General features: G+C 47.8%; 1 protein-coding gene across 9 annotated transcripts in view; it reads left to right on the top strand.

The window, feature by feature from the left end:
• Nucleotides 1–19,850, top strand: part of RILPL1 (Rab interacting lysosomal protein like 1) — a 42,385-nt gene that overhangs the window by 1,694 nt on the left and 20,841 nt on the right. For 6 of the 9 annotated variants that reach the window (XR_011467457.1, XM_070386286.1, XM_070386285.1 and 3 more), the window contains exons 2-5: nt 6,147–6,297; nt 14,729–14,847; nt 15,511–15,732; nt 19,678–19,791. Coding sequence is in view for 8 of the 9 variants with exons in the window: in XM_070386286.1 (XP_070242387.1) it covers nt 6,147–6,297; nt 14,729–14,847; nt 15,511–15,732; nt 19,678–19,791 (606 nt within the window). In the remaining variant the exon portion in view is untranslated. The remainder of the gene's footprint in view (nt 1–6,146; nt 6,298–14,728; nt 14,848–15,510; nt 15,733–19,677; nt 19,792–19,850) is intronic. The other 3 variants (XM_070386289.1, XM_070386288.1, XM_070386291.1) reach the window with 1 other exon arrangement.

Raw genomic sequence — 19,850 nt, 5'->3', positions numbered from 1 at the left:
GAGCTTAGACAAGATCTCACAGGGAGCTTGAAAATGTCCCCTGCCCTGTAATTAAAGTCAAGATTCCCAGGGCCTTTGGAGTTAGATAGCCTGGTTTAAAGTGCTGTCACTCACGGGCTGTGTGACCCTGGGCAAATCACCTCACCTCTCTGTGCCTCAGCTTCTGGGTTATACAGTGGGGAAATATTAATAATAGGGAATATTAATAATAGGCTATACGATAGGGAAATACAATATTGATAATACCCATCTCATAGGGTTATGGTGCTCTGGACAAAACCTGGCCCATTTTGAGGGCTTCGCCAAGTGTTGACTTTTGTTTTGGGGTCAGGAGGGGATTTCACAGAGTTCTCTTAGGCTGATGTTGGAAATGTTTCCCCTACCCTAGGTACCCGGACTCCTACACTTTCCATCTCTCCCAAAAGGTCGAGGAAGGAAGGCACCTTGAGATGCTCACATACAAACTGCTTCTTACTGACAAGGACTAAGGGCCTTAGCCCAAGTCACACAAGTCCTGGCACCTGTGTCCCCATCCTTGGCATTTTAAGTTCTGCTGCACCTGGGCTGGGAGACACCCTTGGGAGCCATCGGAGGCCACTGGGCCTGGAGTCAGGTGGAATTCCCAGCCAGCTGCACTTGTCACTTCTGGAGTGCTATTGGCCAGAAAGTAAATACCAGTGTGTTCAGAGCCAGGGCTCGTTTGTAAACACTGAGGATGATCTTTTATAATTTGGAGGACGAAATCCTTTTTTCTCCCATCCCAGCTCCAGTCCCCTTTACTTCATATTCTTGAGATCAAGAGAGACTCCTCTTATTCCCTCCTCCACCCCACGCCCACCCCCTCATAAGCCTCAAAGGATCTTCAAGGTGTTATTTCCACAAAAATCTTCTTAGCATGTCCTTGATCTTATCTGTCTGTTCATTCCTGCCTCCCACCTTTTCTGCCTCCCTCCTTCCCTCCCTTCTTTCCTTTCTTCCTTCTCTCTCTTTCAACTGGCTCCAGGGACTTCCCGGGTGATCTGGTGGTTAAGACTCCAAGCTCCCAATGCAGGGGACACCAGTTTGATTCCTGCTTGGGGAACTAAGATCCTGCATCCTGCATGGCGCAGTCAAAAAAATAAAAACAAAGCAAATATGGCTCCAGTAAAGCCTGCACCCTCTCTTCTACTCCTCTTCCCAAAAGACCTCCAAAAGACTCAGTTCTGTTCATCACTTAGACCTGGGCCACAGTCTTACCAGGTACTGCCTGGTTGCTCAGTCCGCAACCCCGCTGATTGACTACAGCTTGCACAGTGCCTTCCCAGGTAACACAGGTGATGCAAAGGAAAGGAAGACCAGGTCCTCATCTCAGGCAGCGAGTGCATAACAGGGAAGACGGGAAAACACAGAGAGAGACTTTAGAAAGCAGTGGCAGGTGCATATCATGTAAACAGCATACGTTATTTATTCATTCGACAGATAAATTTATGGAGTACCTACAAAGTGCCAGGCACTGTTCTGGGCCACAGTGGTGACCACAAGAGATGAGGTCTTTGTCTTCAGGGGTTTGACTTTCTAGCGCAGTGTTGTTCCGTAGAAATAAATGTGGTGTGTCACACTGATACAAAGACATAGGTAAGGTTAACGTTTTTTTTTTTAACCTCACCTGTGGCTTGCGGATTCTTAACTCCCTGACCAGGGATTGAATCTGGGCCCAGAACAATGAAAATACCTAGTCCTAACCGCTGGACAACCAGGAAATTCCTCAGATGAAGTTAATTTTAATAACATACCAAACCAGCCTTTCCAAAATGTTATTTCAACATGTAATCAATGTAAAGGTACTTTTTATTGAGATGTGATTGACAGATAACACTATTTTAGGTGTACAGCATTATGCTTTGATATATGTGTGTATTGTAAAATGATTACCACCTAAGGTCAGTTAACATCCATCACCACACAGTTACCAAAGTATTACTAATAAGGTATTCTGCATTCTTTTTTTCCTACCATGTCTTTGAAATTCGGTGAATGTTTAACCCTCACTGCATGTTTCAGTTGAGACCAGCGCATTCCAAGTACTCAGTAGACACATAACAAATGGCTACTCTAATAGAATTATATGATTCTAGCGTGAGGAGATAGATTTTTTTTTACAGTTTAAAACATTTCAGCTTATCATAAGTGCCATGAAGAAGATAAAATGGGGAAATATAAAAGAGACTGGTCAGCATTGGGGTCTCATAGATGGAGCAGTCAGGAATGCTTTCCCTGAGAAGTGCCATCTGAGCTGAGATCCAATGAAGGGTAGGTACCAGCCATAGGGAGATCTGGGGGAGGGGCGTTCTGGGCAGGAAGTGCAGCAAGTGCAAAGGCCCTGAGGTAGGAGGTTGGTGTGTGCATGGAATGCAAAGAAGGCTGGTATGACGAGAGCAGAGCAAGTGAGGAAGAAGTCAGGGAGACATTGTTTGGTGGCTCAGTTGTGTCCAGCTCTTTGCAACCCCATGGACTGTAGCAGCCAGGCTCCTCTGTTCTTGGGATTTCCCAGGCAAGAATACTGGAGTGGGTTGCCATTTCCTTCTGGGGATCTTCCCAACCCAGGGGTTGAACCCGCATCTTTTGTACCTCCTGCATTGGCAGGCAAGTTCTTTACCACTGAGCCAACTGGGAATCCCTCAGGGAGGTACAGGGATCTGATAACTCTGGGCCTCATGGGCCGGCATAAGGAGTTTGAAAACAGTGTCAAGAAAAGGTGAAGGAGATGATCAGTCAGGGGCCACTTCCTGGAAAAGCCTTTTTAGCTGGTGTGGAGGCAAGATCAAATTGTCCTTGATCAGCTCAGGGGCAAGAACCAGCTCCCCCAGCATCAAGTTCAGCTCACTGAGAGAAGAATAAAAAAAAAAGAACTGAGGGATAATAGATAAATTGTATTCATCTAGTGCTACTGTAGCTAATTTCCACAGCCTTACTGACTCAAAACAGAAATTTATTATCACATTGGATAATATGATACTATGAATAATATCAATATGAAGAATACTGGATAAAATTCTGGAGGTCAGAAGTCAGAAAGGAGTCTCACTTGGGTTAAAAACAGGTGTCAGGAAATTCATTCCCTCTGGCAACTTTAGGGGAGAATCCTGGCCTTTTCCAGCTCCTGGGGGCCACCTGCATCCCTTGGCTTGTGGCCCCTTTCTCCATCTTCAGAGTCAGTAGTGTGGCATCGTCAAATCTCTGACTCTGATCTCTGCTTCTGTCACCACATTGTATGTGGGATCTTAGTTTTCTGACCAGGGATTGAACCCGAGCCCCTGCAGTGGGATTGTGGAGTCTTAACCACTGGATCACTAGGGAAGTCCCCCCATCATTCATCTCTGATTCTGCCCTTCCTGCCTCCCTCTTTCATGTTTAAGGGCCCTTGTGATTACATTGGGTCCACCTGTGATAACCCAGGAGCATCTCCCCATCTCAGGGTCCCTTTTGCTGCACAAGGTCACATATTCTCAGGTTCCAGGGAGATGAGGTTGTGCACATCTCTGGGGGGCGTTGTTCTGCCTCCTCCAGCCATTTACACTTGACTGATAGGCTGATAGCACTGGGGCCCTCTGTGTGCCCAGCCTTTGTCAGGTGGGAGCAGAGAGGACTGGGGCAGGAGGAGCCTGACTCTACTTCTAGTCCATACCTGCATGTGGGAAGGTCCTATGGTCGCTCCATCTTTTTTCAATCACTGCTTCTGCCCTTTGGCCCCACGCTTCACCTCCCTTGGTGACCTTGAACCAGCTGTCTGAATACTTAAGTTATTACCTCTCATTTCCCAAGTTCAGCAGGCTTCCTGATGAAGGCGATGGGATTTAGGAACTTATTTGAAAGATGAACGGAGGCGATGCTGACATCTGGCCACCTGGGCTGGCTTGGGATGGGTTGTAGGAGGACCAGAAATCAACAAACATGTTTAGCATTTTCTGGGTACTGGGCACAATTCCAAATATCTACATATATTAACCATTTAATCCTCATGAAAACCTGCAGGGTAGATATTACACTATCTTCCTCATTTCCAAGGCACCCAAAGATTGAATAACTTGTCCAAGATCAGCTAGTAAGTGGCAGAAATTAAATTCATGCTCAGGTCAACAGGCTCCAGTATCCATGCTTTAAGCAAGCATTCTATACAGTTAATGGTTTTACAAAATACTTGTTTTTTTGGCAACAGCTTTATTGAATATAATTCACATGCCATACAGTTCACCCATTCAGAGCATACAATTCAATGTTTTTTTTAGTTTTTTTCCCAGACTTGTGTTACAATCAGTTTTAGAACATTTTCATTACTCCGGAAAGAAAACCCAGGCCCATTAACAGTCGTTCCTTATTCTCCACCAACCCTTCTGCCCCTGTCAAGCTGCCAATATACTTTCTGTATCTGTGCATTTTGTGTGTCCATCTGTATCATGGACATTTCCCATCAATGGAATTACACATTGAGTGACCAATTGCATCTGGCTGCTTTCGCTCAGCATCGTATTTTCAAGGTTCATCAAAGCTGTAGCTTGTGTCAATGCTTCATTCCTTTTGTCTGAATTACATTCCGTTGTGTGGATACACCACATTTTATGTACCTGCTCATCAGCTGATGGATGTTTGAGTTGGTTCTGCCTTTCGGCAATTATGAATAATGCTGCTGTGAAGGTTCGTGTACATGTTTCTCTGTGGACACATGTTTTCATTTCTCAGACCCTACAAGTGGAATGGATGGGTCATATGGTAACTATGTCTAACTTACTGAGGAACTGCCAGACTGCTTTCCACAGTGGTTGCACCATTTTACATTCTTACCAGTGATGCAGGAGGGTTCCAGTTTCTCCACATCCTTGCCAACACTTGTTATTATCTGTTTCTCTGATTACAGCATTTCTCTGATTACAGCCATCCACAAAATTATTTAATAGGCATCTTGTTTATCCTCACATTCAACCAGTAAGCCTTTAATTTTTTTTACTGAAACATAGTTGACACACAGTATTATATATTAGTCTCAAGTATGCAGTGTAGCGATTTGACATTTACATATATTATGAAACGATCTCCATGATAAGTCTAGTAACCATCTGTCCCCATGCAGTTATTGCAATACTAGTGACTGTATTCCTTATGCTATGTGTTACATCCCTGTGGCTTATTTATTTTGTAACTGGAGGTTTGTACCTCTTAACCCCTCTCACGTGTTTCACTCCCTTTCCAGTCCCCTCCCTTCTGGCAACCACCTGTTTGTTCTCTGTATCTATGTTGTTTGTAGATTCTGCAAATAACTGCAATCATGTGGTATTTGTCTTTCTCTGTCTATCTCATTCCACTTAGCGTCATACCCTCTAGGTCCACCGGTGTCACAGATGGCAAGATTTCATTCTTTTTAAAGCTCAGTAATATTCCATTGTGTAAATAGACCTTATCTTCTTTATCCACTCATCTATCAGTGGACACTCAGGTTGCTTCCAGATCTTGATTGTAAATAATGTTACTGTAAACAGAAGGGTGCATGTATCTTTTCAAATTAGTGTTTTTGTTTTCTTCACTGTGAGCCTTGATATTAGGGCTCCCCAGCTAAGGGAAGCTGAGGCTCAGAGTTCTAAAGTTAGTTGCTCAAGGCTACTTGAAGAGGTGCCTGTTTCAGGTATACTAGGAGCTTCAGGCCCAGGGAACATCCTTGGGATCTTTGCAGCCCTCTCTGTCTCTTGGAAAGAGGTGTGTCCTGCTGGGATGGAAAGTCTGTCTGAGGATCAGGGATGTGACCTCCCTAGAGGGCAGGTACGTTCAGGCCCCTGTAACCTGGGGCTGCCCCTCCATCCTCTGTCTCCTGTCTGGGTTGTTAAAAGGTGCAGATCCGGTGCCGTGGTTGTCTTCAGGGCAGTTCTAACCTGCCTGGGGCCTAACAGTGTAAGTGCGGGCTTTGCCCAGAGGAAGGGCGTCTTCTAGTTTTTGTGAAGTTGCCTTGTAGGCTGGAGATGCCTGAACTTCTCACCTGCTGATGCCTGGTTCTTGCGGAGAAGGGAACAACCCCAAAGCTCCAGCATCTCTGAGCTGCTCCTGAGTGTCGGGGTAGGGTGGGTGAGGCTGTTGCCCTGGGCAGGCAGTGAGTGACTCACACTGGCCCCTCGCCCTTGCAGGAGCTGGAGCTGGTGGAGGACGTGTGGCGAGGGGAAGCACAAGACCTCCTTTCTCAGATCGCCCAGCTGCAGGAGGAGAACAAGCAGCTCATGACCAACCTCTCCCACAAGGACGTCAGCTTCTCCGAGGAGGAGTTCCAGAAACACGAAGGTAAGGGAGGGGCTGGCACGGGAGGTGAGGGGAAAGGCACTTCCCATCGTCATCACCAGTATCACCAGTGAGTCCTGAGGATGGTCCCAAGCGTTGTGTCTCATGTCACGTGCATTTACACCATCACATGCCAGGCGTGCGTGCTCAGTCGCGTTCGACTTTTTGTGACCCCATGGACTGTAGCCCACCAGGCTCCTCTGTCCATGGGATTTCCCAGGCAGGAATACTGGAGTGGGTGGCCATTTTCTCCTTCAGGGGATCTTGCCAGACCAGGGATCAAACCTGTGTCTCTTGCATTGTCAGGCGGGTTATTTACCACTGTGCCACCGGGGAAGCCGTTCCCGCCATCACTCTGCCCGAGAGAAATTGTGTAGTCTGGCTTACAGGTGATGAAACTGAGCAGTTCATTTAATAAATTGTTAGAGGTTCCTCACTTTTCCAGACTCTTTTCCAGGCACTGGGGATACATCTTGGACAAGACAAAGCCCCAGCCCTCATGAAGCTTATGTTCTAGTGCAGAAGAGATAGACGATAAATATGTAAACAGATAGCACAGTCCTGATTCTGACCCACGTTGTGGAAGAACTGAAAAGGAAGGTGGGTGGAATATGATAGAGTTGACTTGGTGAGGAGCTTTTTTAGATACAGTGATCAAGGAGGGCCTGTCTAATGAGGTGACATCTGAGCCCTAGTTAAGTCATGGAGCGAGCCATGCAAATATCTTGAGGGGAAAGCAGGTACGAAGGCCCTCGGGCATGACTGTTTATGGAAAGCCAAGGAGACCAGCATCACAGACCAGCATCACAGAAGGCCAAAGGTGGTTAAAGATGAAGTCAGAGGGGCCAGCAAGGATCAGATCACATAGCCCCTTAGAGACCTAGGTTTGGATTTTATTCTGAATGTGCTAGGAAGAGATTTGATGTACATGTCATGGGCACACGTTTAACAATGAGCAAGCCGGGATGGCCACCCAGATCTTAATGGCGCTGGAGCACCCCAGCTGTCATTGATCTTATTAACAGTTATCTAGAACCTTCACTCCAGGCCCTCTGCTGGTGCTGGGGAAGCAAACACAGGAAGATTTGGTCTGGTTCCTGATGAGCTGCTTCAGCTTAGGGCACTTGAGATCTTTAGTTACAGCAGGCAAACTCTTAGTTGTAGCATGTCTAATCTAGTCCCCTGAAAAGGGATCAAACCTGGGCCCCCTGCATTAGGAGCTTGAAGTCTTAGCCACTGGACCCCCAGGGAAGTCCTAGAGCCATCTCTTTAGTCTGAGTAAACTCCTTGGGTCCTGACACAAACCCCTCCTCATGTTTGTTATGAAGGGGAATGGACTTCCAGGGAGGAGACCTGAAGTTCAGAGGTTACAACTCTCGTGAGTATAAAGTACCGCACTGTATAAGGACCGTAGGGACCAAGGAGAAAGGAAATGTTTGATCCAGGTGCTGCCGTCCTCTTGTCCATGGGTTTCCTTTGTTGAGACATGAACGGTGCAGTGAAAACAAAAGTCTTAGCAGTGATAAGCATTGGTGCTCAAAGCGTGCTAACCAGGGGTGATTCCTAACCTGATAGTTACCTGCTGAGTGACCTTGCTCAAGTCATTTGACCTTGGTGTGCCTAAGTGCCCCATGTGAAAATGGGGCAGATAACCCTGTCTCTGTCATCAGATTGTTGTGAGGATTAAATGAATTAATACATGTAAACTGCTTAAAATAGTACGTGGTGCCCACACGCTGAAAGTTTTTAACTATTGTCACTATGAGCTATTGTTATCCAATCTCCTTTTTGAAAAAGAGGAGGAAAACAGGCTGAGGGGGTGCAGCCTTCCTCTTCATGGCTTAATAATATTCCCTTATCTGTTTGGACAACATTTTGTTTTTATCCATGCCTCCACTGACGGACGCGGGCTTGTTTCCAACTTGCGGGTGTTGTAAAGAATGCCACTGTGAAGGTTCTGGTATATGTTTTATGTGGACATAATGTTTTTGGTGTTTTTTGTTTTCTTTTAAATAAATCGTGGCTGTCCTGTGTCTTCGTTGCTGCACTCAGGCTTCTCTAGCTGGGGCATTTGGGCTCTTAGTTCCCCGACCAGGGATGGAACCGAGGTCCCCTGCATTGGGAGCGTGGAGTCTTATCCACCAGACCCCCAGGGAAGTCCCTGTTTGCGGTGCTTTGAGAGGTATATACCTCCAAGTGGACTTGCTGCAGCCTGTGGTAACTGTTGGACTTCACGAGGCACCCTTCGCCATCTTTTGGTTTGTGATATTTCTGGAGGTCACCCAGTAGGCTCCAGGGATGATGTGGGAACTCCCCTGCCTGCCCCAGTGATGCCCCAGAGGCCTCGGGTCTGCCAGGTGTGGGTCCCAACACCCGGAGCTGCTTTCTCGGGGCTCGTTGCATCTGTGTATACGTGGCACCCTCTGTGTGGGAGGGCTGTGCCTCGGCTCTCTGTGTCCCTGCTGGGCTCTTCATCAGACAGCCCACACAGGTGCCATCTGAGACGCACTTAATTGGCATCTCACGTGGGTCCAGCTCCCAGGGCTGAGCTCAGGGAGGCTCGGGTGTTCTGCACGGCTGCAGCCCCCACCCAAGTGGAGAAACTGGGCGGATGCCAGGCATGCCTCTCACGGTTATTTTTATTTTGCACAGGAAGCTATGGGAACATAACAGGGACAAGAGCATTTCTTCCACCTTGGAGAGGAACAGACACAGGACAGAGGGTTCCTGGGGAGAGGTGCCCCCATGAAGTTAGACTATGTGTTGGGCATCACTTGGGGCAAACTAGAGATATAGGGGATGAGGGGGTGGGGTGCCTGCTTAGAAGAGCCGGCCCTGGAACTTGCCTGGCGGTGCAGTGGTTGAGACTCTGGCTTCCATGGCCAGGGGTGTGGGTTCGAGTCCTAGTTGCGGAACGAAGATCCCACATGCCGCGCAGGGCAGCCAAAAAATAATTTTTAAAAAACACTATGAAAAGAAAAAAGAGGGCTTCCCTGTCGGCTCAGGGATAAAGAATCCACCTACCAATTTAGGAGACACAGGTTCCCTCCCTGATCCAGGAAGATCCCACGTGCTACAGAGCAGCTAAGCCACAACTGCCGAGTCTGTGCTTTAGAGCCTGGGAGCTGCAACTGTTGAGCTCATGCCCTGCGGCGACTGAAGCCTGTGCTCTGCAACGAGAGAAGCCACCGCAGTGAGAAGCCCAAGCAGCACAACTGGAGAGGAGCCCCCGCTCACTGCTACTAGAGAAAAGCCCACACAGCCAGAAGACCCGGCTCAGCCAAAAATAAATAAATAAAGTAATTAAAAAAGAAAAGCAAAACAAAAATAAGAGCCAACCCGCCTGGAACAGTGGTGCTTTCCCAGCCATCGATACTGGGCGCTGGGCTCAGAGCACCCGCCAGTCTCTCGTCTCCAGCTCCCCGAAAGTCTCCAGATGAAAAAGCACTTTACTGCCTCTTGTATTTGGAAACCGTCCTGTCAGCACTTGGAAACTACTAGTTAGCACATGCTGAGATGAATTACAGATATGGAAACGATGGGGGGTGGGGGAACAAAAATATGCTCAGGCCTCTGGAGAAAAACTCCTGGGCTCTGGACAAACAACTCTTGTCACTAGGAGAGGCTGAAGACTGACCACTTAGCCATTGTCTGAAGGGAAGCTGAGACATCTTTTACCTTTTACCAAAAACTGTAGGCAAGTCACAGATATGACTATAATTTTTCTAGGGGTGGCATTTAAAAAAGTAAAAAGGTGAAAGTAATTCCAATTTAAACCAATAGGCCCAAGGTATCATCCTTCAACATGTTATCAATTTAAAAAATCATCAGTAGAGGAATTCCAAGGTGGTCCAGTGCTCAGGACTGCACGCTTTCACTGCCAAGGGTCTGGGTTCAGTACTAGTCAGGGAACCAAGATCCTGCAAACTGCATGATACAGCCAAATCAATAATTATCCATAGGATATTTTGCATTTTTTTCATATTAAGTCTTTGAAATTTGGTAGTTTATTTATTTATGTATAATCACTGCAGATGGTGACTGCAGACATGAAATTAAAAGACGCTTACTCCTTGGAAGAAAAGTTACGACCAACCTGGATAGCATATTGAAAAGCAGAGACATTACTTTGCCAACAAAGGTCCGTCTAGTCAAGGCTATAGTTTTTCCAGTGGTCATGTATGGATGTGAAAGTTGAACTGTGAAGAAAGCTGAGCACCGAAGAATTCATGCTTTTGAACTGTGGTGTTGGAGCAGACTCTTGAGAGTCCCTTGGACTGCAAGGAGATCCAATCAGTCCATTCTGAAGGAGATCAGCCCTGGGATTTCTTTGGAAGGAATGATGCTAAAGCTGAAACTCCAGTACTTTGGCCACCTGATGCGAAGAGTTGACTCATTGGAAAAGACTCTGATGCTGGGAGGGATTGGGGGCAGGAGGAGAAGGGGACGCCAGAGGATGAGATGGCTGGATGGCATCACTGACTCGATGGACGTGAGTCTGGGTGAACTCCGGGTGATGGACAAGGAGGCCTGAAGTGCTGCGATTCATGGGGTCGAAAAGAGTCAGACACAACTGAGGGACTGAACTGAACTGAATGTTATATTATATGTTGTTGTCGATATTTAGTTGCTAAATTGTGTCCGACTCTTTGTGACCCCATGGACTGTAGCCCACCCGGCTCCTCTGTCCAAGGGATTCTCCAGGCAAGAGTACTGGAGTGGGTTGCCATTTCCTTCTCCAATATACATATATGTTTTATTTTTATTTATTTGTTTTTGACTGCGCTGGGTCTTCAGTGCTGTGCTAGGGCTTTCTCTAGTTGCTCTGAATGGGGGCTGCTCTTGTTGTGGAGCACAGGCTCTAGGAATGCCGGCTCAGTAGTTGTGGCTTGCAGGCCCTAGAGCTTGGGCTCAGTAAGCAGTTGTGGCATGCGGGCTTAGTTACTCCGTGGCAGGTGGGATCTTCCCAGACCGGGGATTGAACCTGTGTCCCCTGCATTGGCAGGTGGATTCTTATCCACTGCACCACCAGGAAAGTCTTATATATGTTTTGTTGTAGTAATCTGTACATAATATTTATCATCTTAACCATCTTACCCAGTGTACAATTCAGCTGGGTCTAGTACATTCACATTGTGCAGCCGAACTCCAGAACTCATCTCATCTTGCAGATCTAAAACTCTGTCCCGTTAAATGATAACTCTCCATGCCTCCCTCCCCTAGCCCCTGGCAACTGGCATTCTACTTTCTGTCTCTATAATTTTGACTACTCCAGGTATCTCACAGAAATTGAATCATGCGATATCTGCCTTTTTGTGACTGGTTTACTTCACTGAGCATAAACGTCCTTGACTGAGCGTAAATGTCCTTGACTTTCATCCATGTTGTATGTGTCAGAATTTCCTTCCTTTTTAAGGCAGAATAATATCCCATTGTATGGGTAGACCACACTTTGTTGATCCACCCATCCATTGTTGGCTGATGTGTATTTTACATAGAGCACTTTGAGGGGTGATAAAGTGGTTGCGAGAGTGTGGACCCTGGAGCCAGGCTACCTGAGTTTCAATCCTGGTTGTCGTTGTTCAGTTGCTAAGTCGTGCTGACTCTTTGCGACCCCATGGACTGCAGCACACCAGGCTCCTGTGTCCTCCGCTGTCTCCCAGAGTTTGCTCAAGTTCATGTCCATTGAGTCAGTGATGCTGTCTAACCATCTCATCCTCTGCGGCCCCCTTCTCCTTTTGCTTTCAATCTTTCCCAGCATCAGAGTCTTTTCTAATGAGTCGGACCTTCGCATCAGGTGACCAAAGTATTGGAGCTTCATCTTCAACATCAGTCCTTCCAATGAATGTTCAGGGTTGCTTTCCTTTAGGATTGACTGGTTTGATCTCCTTGCAGTCCAAGGGACTCCCAAGAGTCTTCTCCAGCACCACAGTTTGAAAGCATCACTTCTTCGGCACTCAGCCTTCTTTATGGTCCAACTCTCACATCCATACATGACTACTGGAAAAACTATAGCATTGACTAGACGGACCTTTGTTGGGAAAGTGATGTCTCTGCTTATTAATACGCTGTCTAGAATCCTGAACAGTGCCTAAATCCTGAATCCTGGTAGTGCCACTCCTCAGCTGTGTGACCTTGTGTAAGTTCACTAGCTACTGTGCACCGCAGTTTCAACTGTACAGTGGGAACAGCAGGATTCCTACTTTGTAAAGTATTCTGAGGATAGAGTGAGCTAAGCTCTGTTTATATCAGCATCTTCTATAAGGAGACCCTGAGATGAGGATGTTCCCCTGCAGGTGATTGATTAAGGATGTCCCCCCTAGACAAGACTATTGGGGGAAGTGGAGGGATCAGGACAGGGAAAGGAGGAATCCAAATAAAGTCCGTGCAGGGCAGTGAGCTCTGGAGTGTAAGTTACACCTAAGAGTCTCCCTACCCTTGGGCACAAGGGTGCAGTTTCTTTTCTTAAATATTTTTATTTACTTATTTATTTGGGTGCACTGGGTCTTAGTTTCAGCATTTGGGATCTTCAATATTCATTGCAGCATGCAGGATTTTTAGTTGCAGCATGTAGGATCTAGTTCCTTGACCAGGGATCAAACCCAGGCCCCCTGCGTGGGAATATGGAGTCTTAGCCACTGGAGAGCCAGGGAAGTCCCCTGAATGTCTCGTTAATTTAGCTCCCAGAGTCTTGAATTGTTGGGTGACTTAAATAATTGCTCAGATGGTAAAGAAGCCTTTACCAAGGCAGGAGGCACAGGAGACACAGGTTGGATCCCTGGGTTGGGAAGATCCCCTGGAGAAGGAAATGACAACCCACTCCAGTATTCTTGCCTGGGAAATTCCCTGGGCAGAGGAGTCTGGCAGGCTACAGTCCACGGGGTCACAAAAAGTTGGACACGACTGAGGGAGTAACAACACAACTCCCGGCTTTTATCTATGTCTGTGAATCTCTTCAAAACACTTAACCTTTTAGTTTTTCAAACCACTTCTCCAGCACTCTCGGACTGTGTCTTAGCAGAGCGTTTGGAGCAGGGAGAACTGGTATTTCTCTTTTATAGATAAAATGACACTTGGAGACACTCACTCTGGGCCAGGCCTGTTGTGAGCACTTCACGTAGATTAACAGAGGCAGCCTCACAAGAGCCCCCCAGATGGGGCCACCACATGACCCCCATTTGCAAGTCAGAAAACAGGCACCAGGTCAGCTGCGAATGAGTCCAAGTAGCCTAGCCCCAGACTCCCAGCCCTTGACCATGTGTTCTCTGACTGCTCCATCCTACAGCCACCAACACCCATGAAGGTGATGGATGGCGAGTTCCCTGGTGGCTAGTGGTTAAGATTCTGGACATTCACTGCCATGGCCCGGGTTCAACCCCCAGCCTGGGAACAGATCCTGCAAGCCATGTGGTGTGGCCAAAAAAAAAAAATCCTTTCTTTGGGAATTCCCTGGTGGTCCAGTGGTTAGGACGGGCTGCTTTCACTCTGGTGGCCTAGGTTCAGTCCCTGGTTGGGGAACTCAGATGTAGGTGGGTCCCAAATACAGATTTCCTTTCTCTGGACTTCATGCTTCCCTGCCTCCATCCCACTTGAGTTCTACTCATCTGATTCCTCAGAGTGGAATGTACCCGCCAAGGATTAAATTGATTGAGCTAAGCCCCTGATACTCCTGCCCTGGGGTTTTGCAGGATGGGGGCTCAGAGAGAAGACAGCAAATGTTTTTGTGGATTTTTCACAGATTCTGCCTGCACCTGATTTCAGAACCCCCTCCCCTACGCAGACAGAGATACACACACACACTCGCTCTAGCATTATGTCTAAGGTGTGGTTTTTCTGGAAATGTTAGTCATGTCTTCTTGTTCCACTACCCCAGGCCCAGGTCCTGCCTCACATCAGTTGCCCAGGAGTTTTGAGAGAGGGATACCCAGTGCCCAGAACCCTCAGATGGCCCTGTGATTCCCCATCAGCAGTCTGGGGGCCTGGCAGTTAGGACTCCAGCTGAAGAGTCTCCTTTGAGGAGCAGGGAGTGTCTGGAGAAATAACTGACTTGATCAATTTCAAATGCAGCTGGTAGTCGCTGTTTCTCACTGCTGTGCAGCGTTCCATTGCCTGTCACTCTCAAGGTTTATCTTTTCATCCTACTACTGACGGACATTTTGGCAGTTTCCAGTTTGGGGCTATTACAAATAATGCTGCTATGAACATTTTAAAAATATTTATTTATTTAGCTTTGCCAGGTCTTAGTTGCAGCATGCAGATTCTTTGCCATGAAATGGAAATGTGAGATCTAGTTCCTTGACCAGGGATCCAACCCACGCCACCAGCATTGGGAGTGCAGAGTCTTAGCCACTGGACCACCAGGGAAATCCCTACCGATGGTTTAAGCAGGAGAGGGAGGTAGACTCACCTGCTGGTCCCTCTCGCCCCTCTCTAGGCATGTCAGAGCGGGAGCGGCAGGTGATGAAGAAGCTGAAGGAGGTGGTGGACAAACAGCGAGATGAGATCCGTGCCAAGGATCGGGAGCTGGGGCTGAAGAACGAGGATGTTGAGGCGGTAAGTGCTGAACCCCGCCTGCCATGTCCACCCCTGGCCAGTAGGTACCAGCAAGGGACTCCACCCTCCGCTCTGAAAGCTCCCCTTCTCCTGCTCGGTCTCACTCCATGGGCTCCATGATGTAGGGATCCTGCCCGTGGCTTGGTGGGCCCAGCCCTGAAACAGTCGCTATGGATAGGCCCCTCAGCCAAGTCTTCACTGGAACAGTAGGAGGGAACATGGCAATGCCCACTGACCTGACTGTTGCCACACACTGAGGAAGTTCCAGGGCCTGGTCAGCCTTTTTCTGACCCTGAGGCTTCCTCCAGTCCACCCCTTTCATGGCCTGGCATTGTCCCGGCCCCTTCAAGAACCTATACTTTGTCTCTGGTTAAATTAAAAAAAGACACCCCTTTCTCAAAGTGTGTTACTTCCTTCTGTTGGGAAATTGTCATAATATACTAACAAGACCCTTATCTTCCACCTGGCATAAAATTATCATAGTAAATATATAAATTGCCCATCTCTGGCATCAACAGAGTTGTAAGAATGTGAACAAATTTCAAGCAAATCAAAGCGTGTACAGTATGAATGGCATGCCTGTAGACGGTTTGCCCTTGTTCAGTGCACAACGTGAGCTACTGTATGTGGCGGCCTCGTCCAGTGGGCTTTCTCTCTCTACAGCTGCAGCAGCAGCAGACCCGGCTGATGAAGATCAACCACGACCTCCGGCATCGCGTCACAGTGGTAGAGGCCCAGGGGAAGGCTCTGATTGAACAGAAGGTAGAACTGGAGGCAGATCTGCAAACCAAGGAGCAGGAGATGGGCAGCCTGCGGGCGGAACTTGGGAAGCTGCGAGAGAGGCTACAAGGCGAACTCAACCAAAATGGAGAGGAGGAGCCTGTGGTGAGTGGGAAGCCGGCCTCTGTAGGCTGGCTCGAGGTGGGCCAGGCTGCCTTGCTTTCGCCATTATACTTGAGGGAAATAGGAGGCCCAGAGAGAGCCAGCTTCTGGCCAGGAGACACACAGCTGGACAGAGGTAGTGCTGGGCCTGGAACCCAGGACCTCCATCATTCTAGCCCCGAGTATCCAGCTCACTGGTGGTTACTGGGCATCTGCTGTTCATTCATTCATTCAAATAATTATTGACTATGTTATAGGCATGGGGGATGAAATGGAGACCTGGTTCCTGTCCACATGGGGCTTACAGCTAGTATGAGAGACAGACATTAGACAGATAATCACATAATGTACCATGCGTGCATGCATGCTCTGTCACTTGGTTGTGTCCAACTGTTTGCGACCCTATGGACTGTAGCCTGACCCTATGGACTGTAGCCTGACTTTTTGCGACCCTATGGACTGTAGCCGGCCAGGCTCTTCTGTCCGTGGGATTCTCCTGGCAAGAATACTGGAGTGGGTTGCCATGCCTTCCTCTAGGGGATCTTTCCAGCCTAAGGATTGAACCTGTGCTTCCTGCCTCTCCTGCAATTACAGGCAGGTTCTTTACCTGCTGAGCCACCTGAGAAGCCCTAATATACCATATGACCCAGCAATCCTACTTTTAGGTATATGTCCAAGAAAACTGAAGACATGTGTCCACCTAAGACGTGTACACAGGGATTTCCCTGGGGGTCCAGTGGTTGGGAGAATGCCTTCCAATGCAGGAGACAATGCAGGGAGCGATCCCTGGTCAGGGGACTGAGGTTCCACGTGCCACAGGGCATCTAAACCTGTGTGCCGTGAGTACTGAGCCTGCGCGCTCTGGAGCCCATGTGCCACGGCTAAAGAAGCCCACGCGCTGCATCTAAGACCCAACACAGCCAAATGCAGGAATGTATTTTAGAAAGGCCTGTACACACGTTCATAGCAGCACTAGTCTCAACAGCCAAAAGGTGGAAACCACCTACATGTCCATCAGCTGGTGACTAGATAAACAAAATATGGTCTGTCCACATCGTGGAATATTATTCAGCCATAAAAAGGAATGGAATACTGAGACATGCTGCAATTTGGATGAACCTCAAAAACATGCTAAGTGTAAGTAGCCAGACAAAAGGCCACATGTTGTGTGAGTCATTTGTTTGAAATATCCAGAACAGGCAAATCCATAGAGAGAGAAAGAAGACGGATGGTTGCAGAGACTGGGAGAGGGGAGACTTCTAATGGGTACAGGGTTTCTTTTGGGGGCGATGGAAATGTTTCTGGAATTAGATAATGGTGATAGTTGCACAGCCTTGAATGCACTAAAATGTATTCTGATTTTTATACTTCAAAAGAGTGGATTTTATGGTATGTGAATTATATCCCAAAAAGCAAACCAGCGATTTATGTTAAAGGAGAGCCATAGTGCCAGAATGCCCCAACTGCATGGACTCTAGAGCCAGTCTGCTTTGGTTCATATCTACTCTACTCCGTACTACTGCCATGACTTTAGAAAATTATTTAGCTTTTTCACATCTCAGTTTTCTCGTCTCTAAAATGGTAATACTAGGGAGTTCCCTGGTGGCCTTGTGATTAGGATTTGGTACTTTCATTGCAGTGGCCTGAGTTCAATTCCTGCTCAGGAAACTGAGATCTCATAAGTCATGTGGTTTGGCAAAAAAAAAAAAGGGAATACTGATAAGAGTTCTTACTCCCAGATTGTTATTATGAGAATTAAATGACTTAGTTCATTTAGAGTGTTAGCTGTTATTATTACCATGATAGTCTGAGGGAGTCACAAAGGCTTTGCCAAGGAGGTAATGGAAAGAATGAGAGTGAACTAGGTGAAGGGGGTGGCTGTACAAAGGCCCTGTGGCAGGGGAAATTGCAGTGCAGTCAAGGAAGAATAAGAAAGAAAGAGTAAGGCACTTCCTTGGTGGTCCAGTGGTTAGGACTCTGCCCTTCAAATGCAGGGGGCAAGGGTTCGATCCCTGGTCAGGGAACTAAGAGCCTACATACCACATGGCGCAGCCCAAAAGAAAAAAGAAAGTCAGGATGGCTGGTGTGCAAGCTGACAGGGAGGGAGAGGGTCTGAATGCGGTCAGAGAGGTTGGCAGGGGCCAGTGCTGCAGAGTGGAGCTTGGCTTTTATCTGCAAGCACTGTGCTGGGCGCTGTGGAGGTTTGAGGAGCTTACAGCCCAGTGCAGGAGACAGTCTTGGACCCCAGCAGCCACACTCAAGGTGGGACGGGATTGTCTTCGCACTAAGAAGCTGTCTCTGTCTGGGTTCCCTCGAGGCAGAGCTTGAGAAGAGAAATGTGGGCAGGAGGTTAACTGGGGAAGTGATTGATCTCAAAGACCAGAGAACTGACACAGGGAAGGAGGAAAAGGGAATTTGAGGGTGTGTCACTGAGGTCGCCATGGGGAAGCTCAGTCCCTCTGGGACCTCAGAGAAGACCTCCCAGAACAGTCTTTCTGGAGGAGAAAGTCTTAGAGCAATGATCTACAAATGCCTGTCCCCAGTTACTAAGGGGAGGTGGGGTCCCCAGGGGTGTTATCCCTACCAGTACTCCCAGGCAGAACTTGTGGAGCAGAAACTGGGGGGGAAATGGAAAGACAGGGCACTTCCCTGGTGGTCCAGTGGCTAAGATTCCAAGCTCCCAATCCAGGGGGCCTGAGTTTGATCCCTGCTCAGGGAACTAGATCCTGCATGCCACAACTAAGATCCCACATGTGGCAACTAACACCCAGTACAGCCAAATAAATAAATGAAGTAAATATTAAAAAAAAAAAAAGGAAAGACATCCAGTGTGTGCTCGAGGTGGGGCTCTGTCCACATGAATGGAACCACACCACAGCTGCAGCGGAAATCCGGGTGGGCCCAGTATGTGACCCAGGGCACCAAAGGTATCTCCCACGTAGATGTGCCCCTGGGATATTCCAGGAACATAGAGATGGGGCAGTTAATCCTGATGGGGGTGGCATGGAGTTTCATGGACCAGCTGTTGCTTCAGCTGAATGTCAGTGATTACAATGCTAAGATATTGATAGACAGACTTAGAAGATGGATATACTGTTTCAGAAAAGTGTAATGAACTGTTAGAGAAAAACTCAGAGCTTCCCATTTCTTCCAGCACATATTTTTTGACTTTCCAGTTTGCAGGCACTGTGCTGGTCTCTTGGGTTCCAGGTGAAGGAGGTAAGATAGACGAACTTTCCATCAGGCTGGCTCAAGTCCCAGCAGAGTCATTAAGTATCTTGTGAATTTGGGCCATACACTCCTAGGTTCTTTGAAGGACAAGAACCTGCGAGATACAGATAGGAAGGAAGAGAGAGAAGTCTTAAAAGGGAAATTGGAGTAGAATCTTTTGGCTACAGGTGACAAAAGCTTAACTTAAAATGGTTCAAGGATTAAAAAAAAAAAGGAATTTGGGACTGTGTAACTAAAAGCTTTGAGTTAATGACGGCTTCAGGTATAGCTGGTTCCAGGTGCCCTGATGACGCTGGCAGGAATTTGTTTCAGACCTTCTCTCTGTGTTGGTGTCATTCTCAAGCAGCCTCTTGCCATATAGTGGCCCCTACTCAACCAGCTTTGCAACCGCAGTGGAAAGAAATTGCTTCTTTCTCAAATTCTCAGCAAAAGTCTCAGGAACCTTCTCATGACCTAACCTGAATCAATCACTGTGGTCTGAGGTCTAGATTATACATGTTGTCCATTTCTGAGCACATGGCTCTCCATGATGGTGCCAATCCAAGCCACATGCACGGAGAGTAGGAAAGAGGAGTTTCTCCAGAGGAAGGCTGCCGTGACCCAGCCCAGAGATGTGCAGGCCAGGCAGGACAACAGCTGTCGTCAGTGTCAGAGAGTCAGGGTTGAGAATGCCACACACAGAACTCTGAGCAGTGAAGGCTGTGGATTCTTTCACAGGGTTTCAGCAGGGGAGTGGCAGGATCAGCTCTGAGTTTATGGCGGACAGTTGAACAAGGAGACGACGGCAGCCATGGCTGTCAGGAGCCCTTGGCAGTAATCCAGGCAAGAAAGGTGAGGGCTGGACCAAGTCGATAGCCTTGGGATGGAGGGGGCGCCCAGCAGGCGAAGCT

This window comes from Bos mutus, chromosome 17 (genome assembly GCF_027580195.1).
Source record: "Bos mutus isolate GX-2022 chromosome 17, NWIPB_WYAK_1.1, whole genome shotgun sequence".
Taxonomy (NCBI): Eukaryota; Metazoa; Chordata; class Mammalia; order Artiodactyla; family Bovidae; genus Bos; species Bos mutus.
This window is presented reverse-complemented; position numbering and strand designations above follow the sequence as displayed.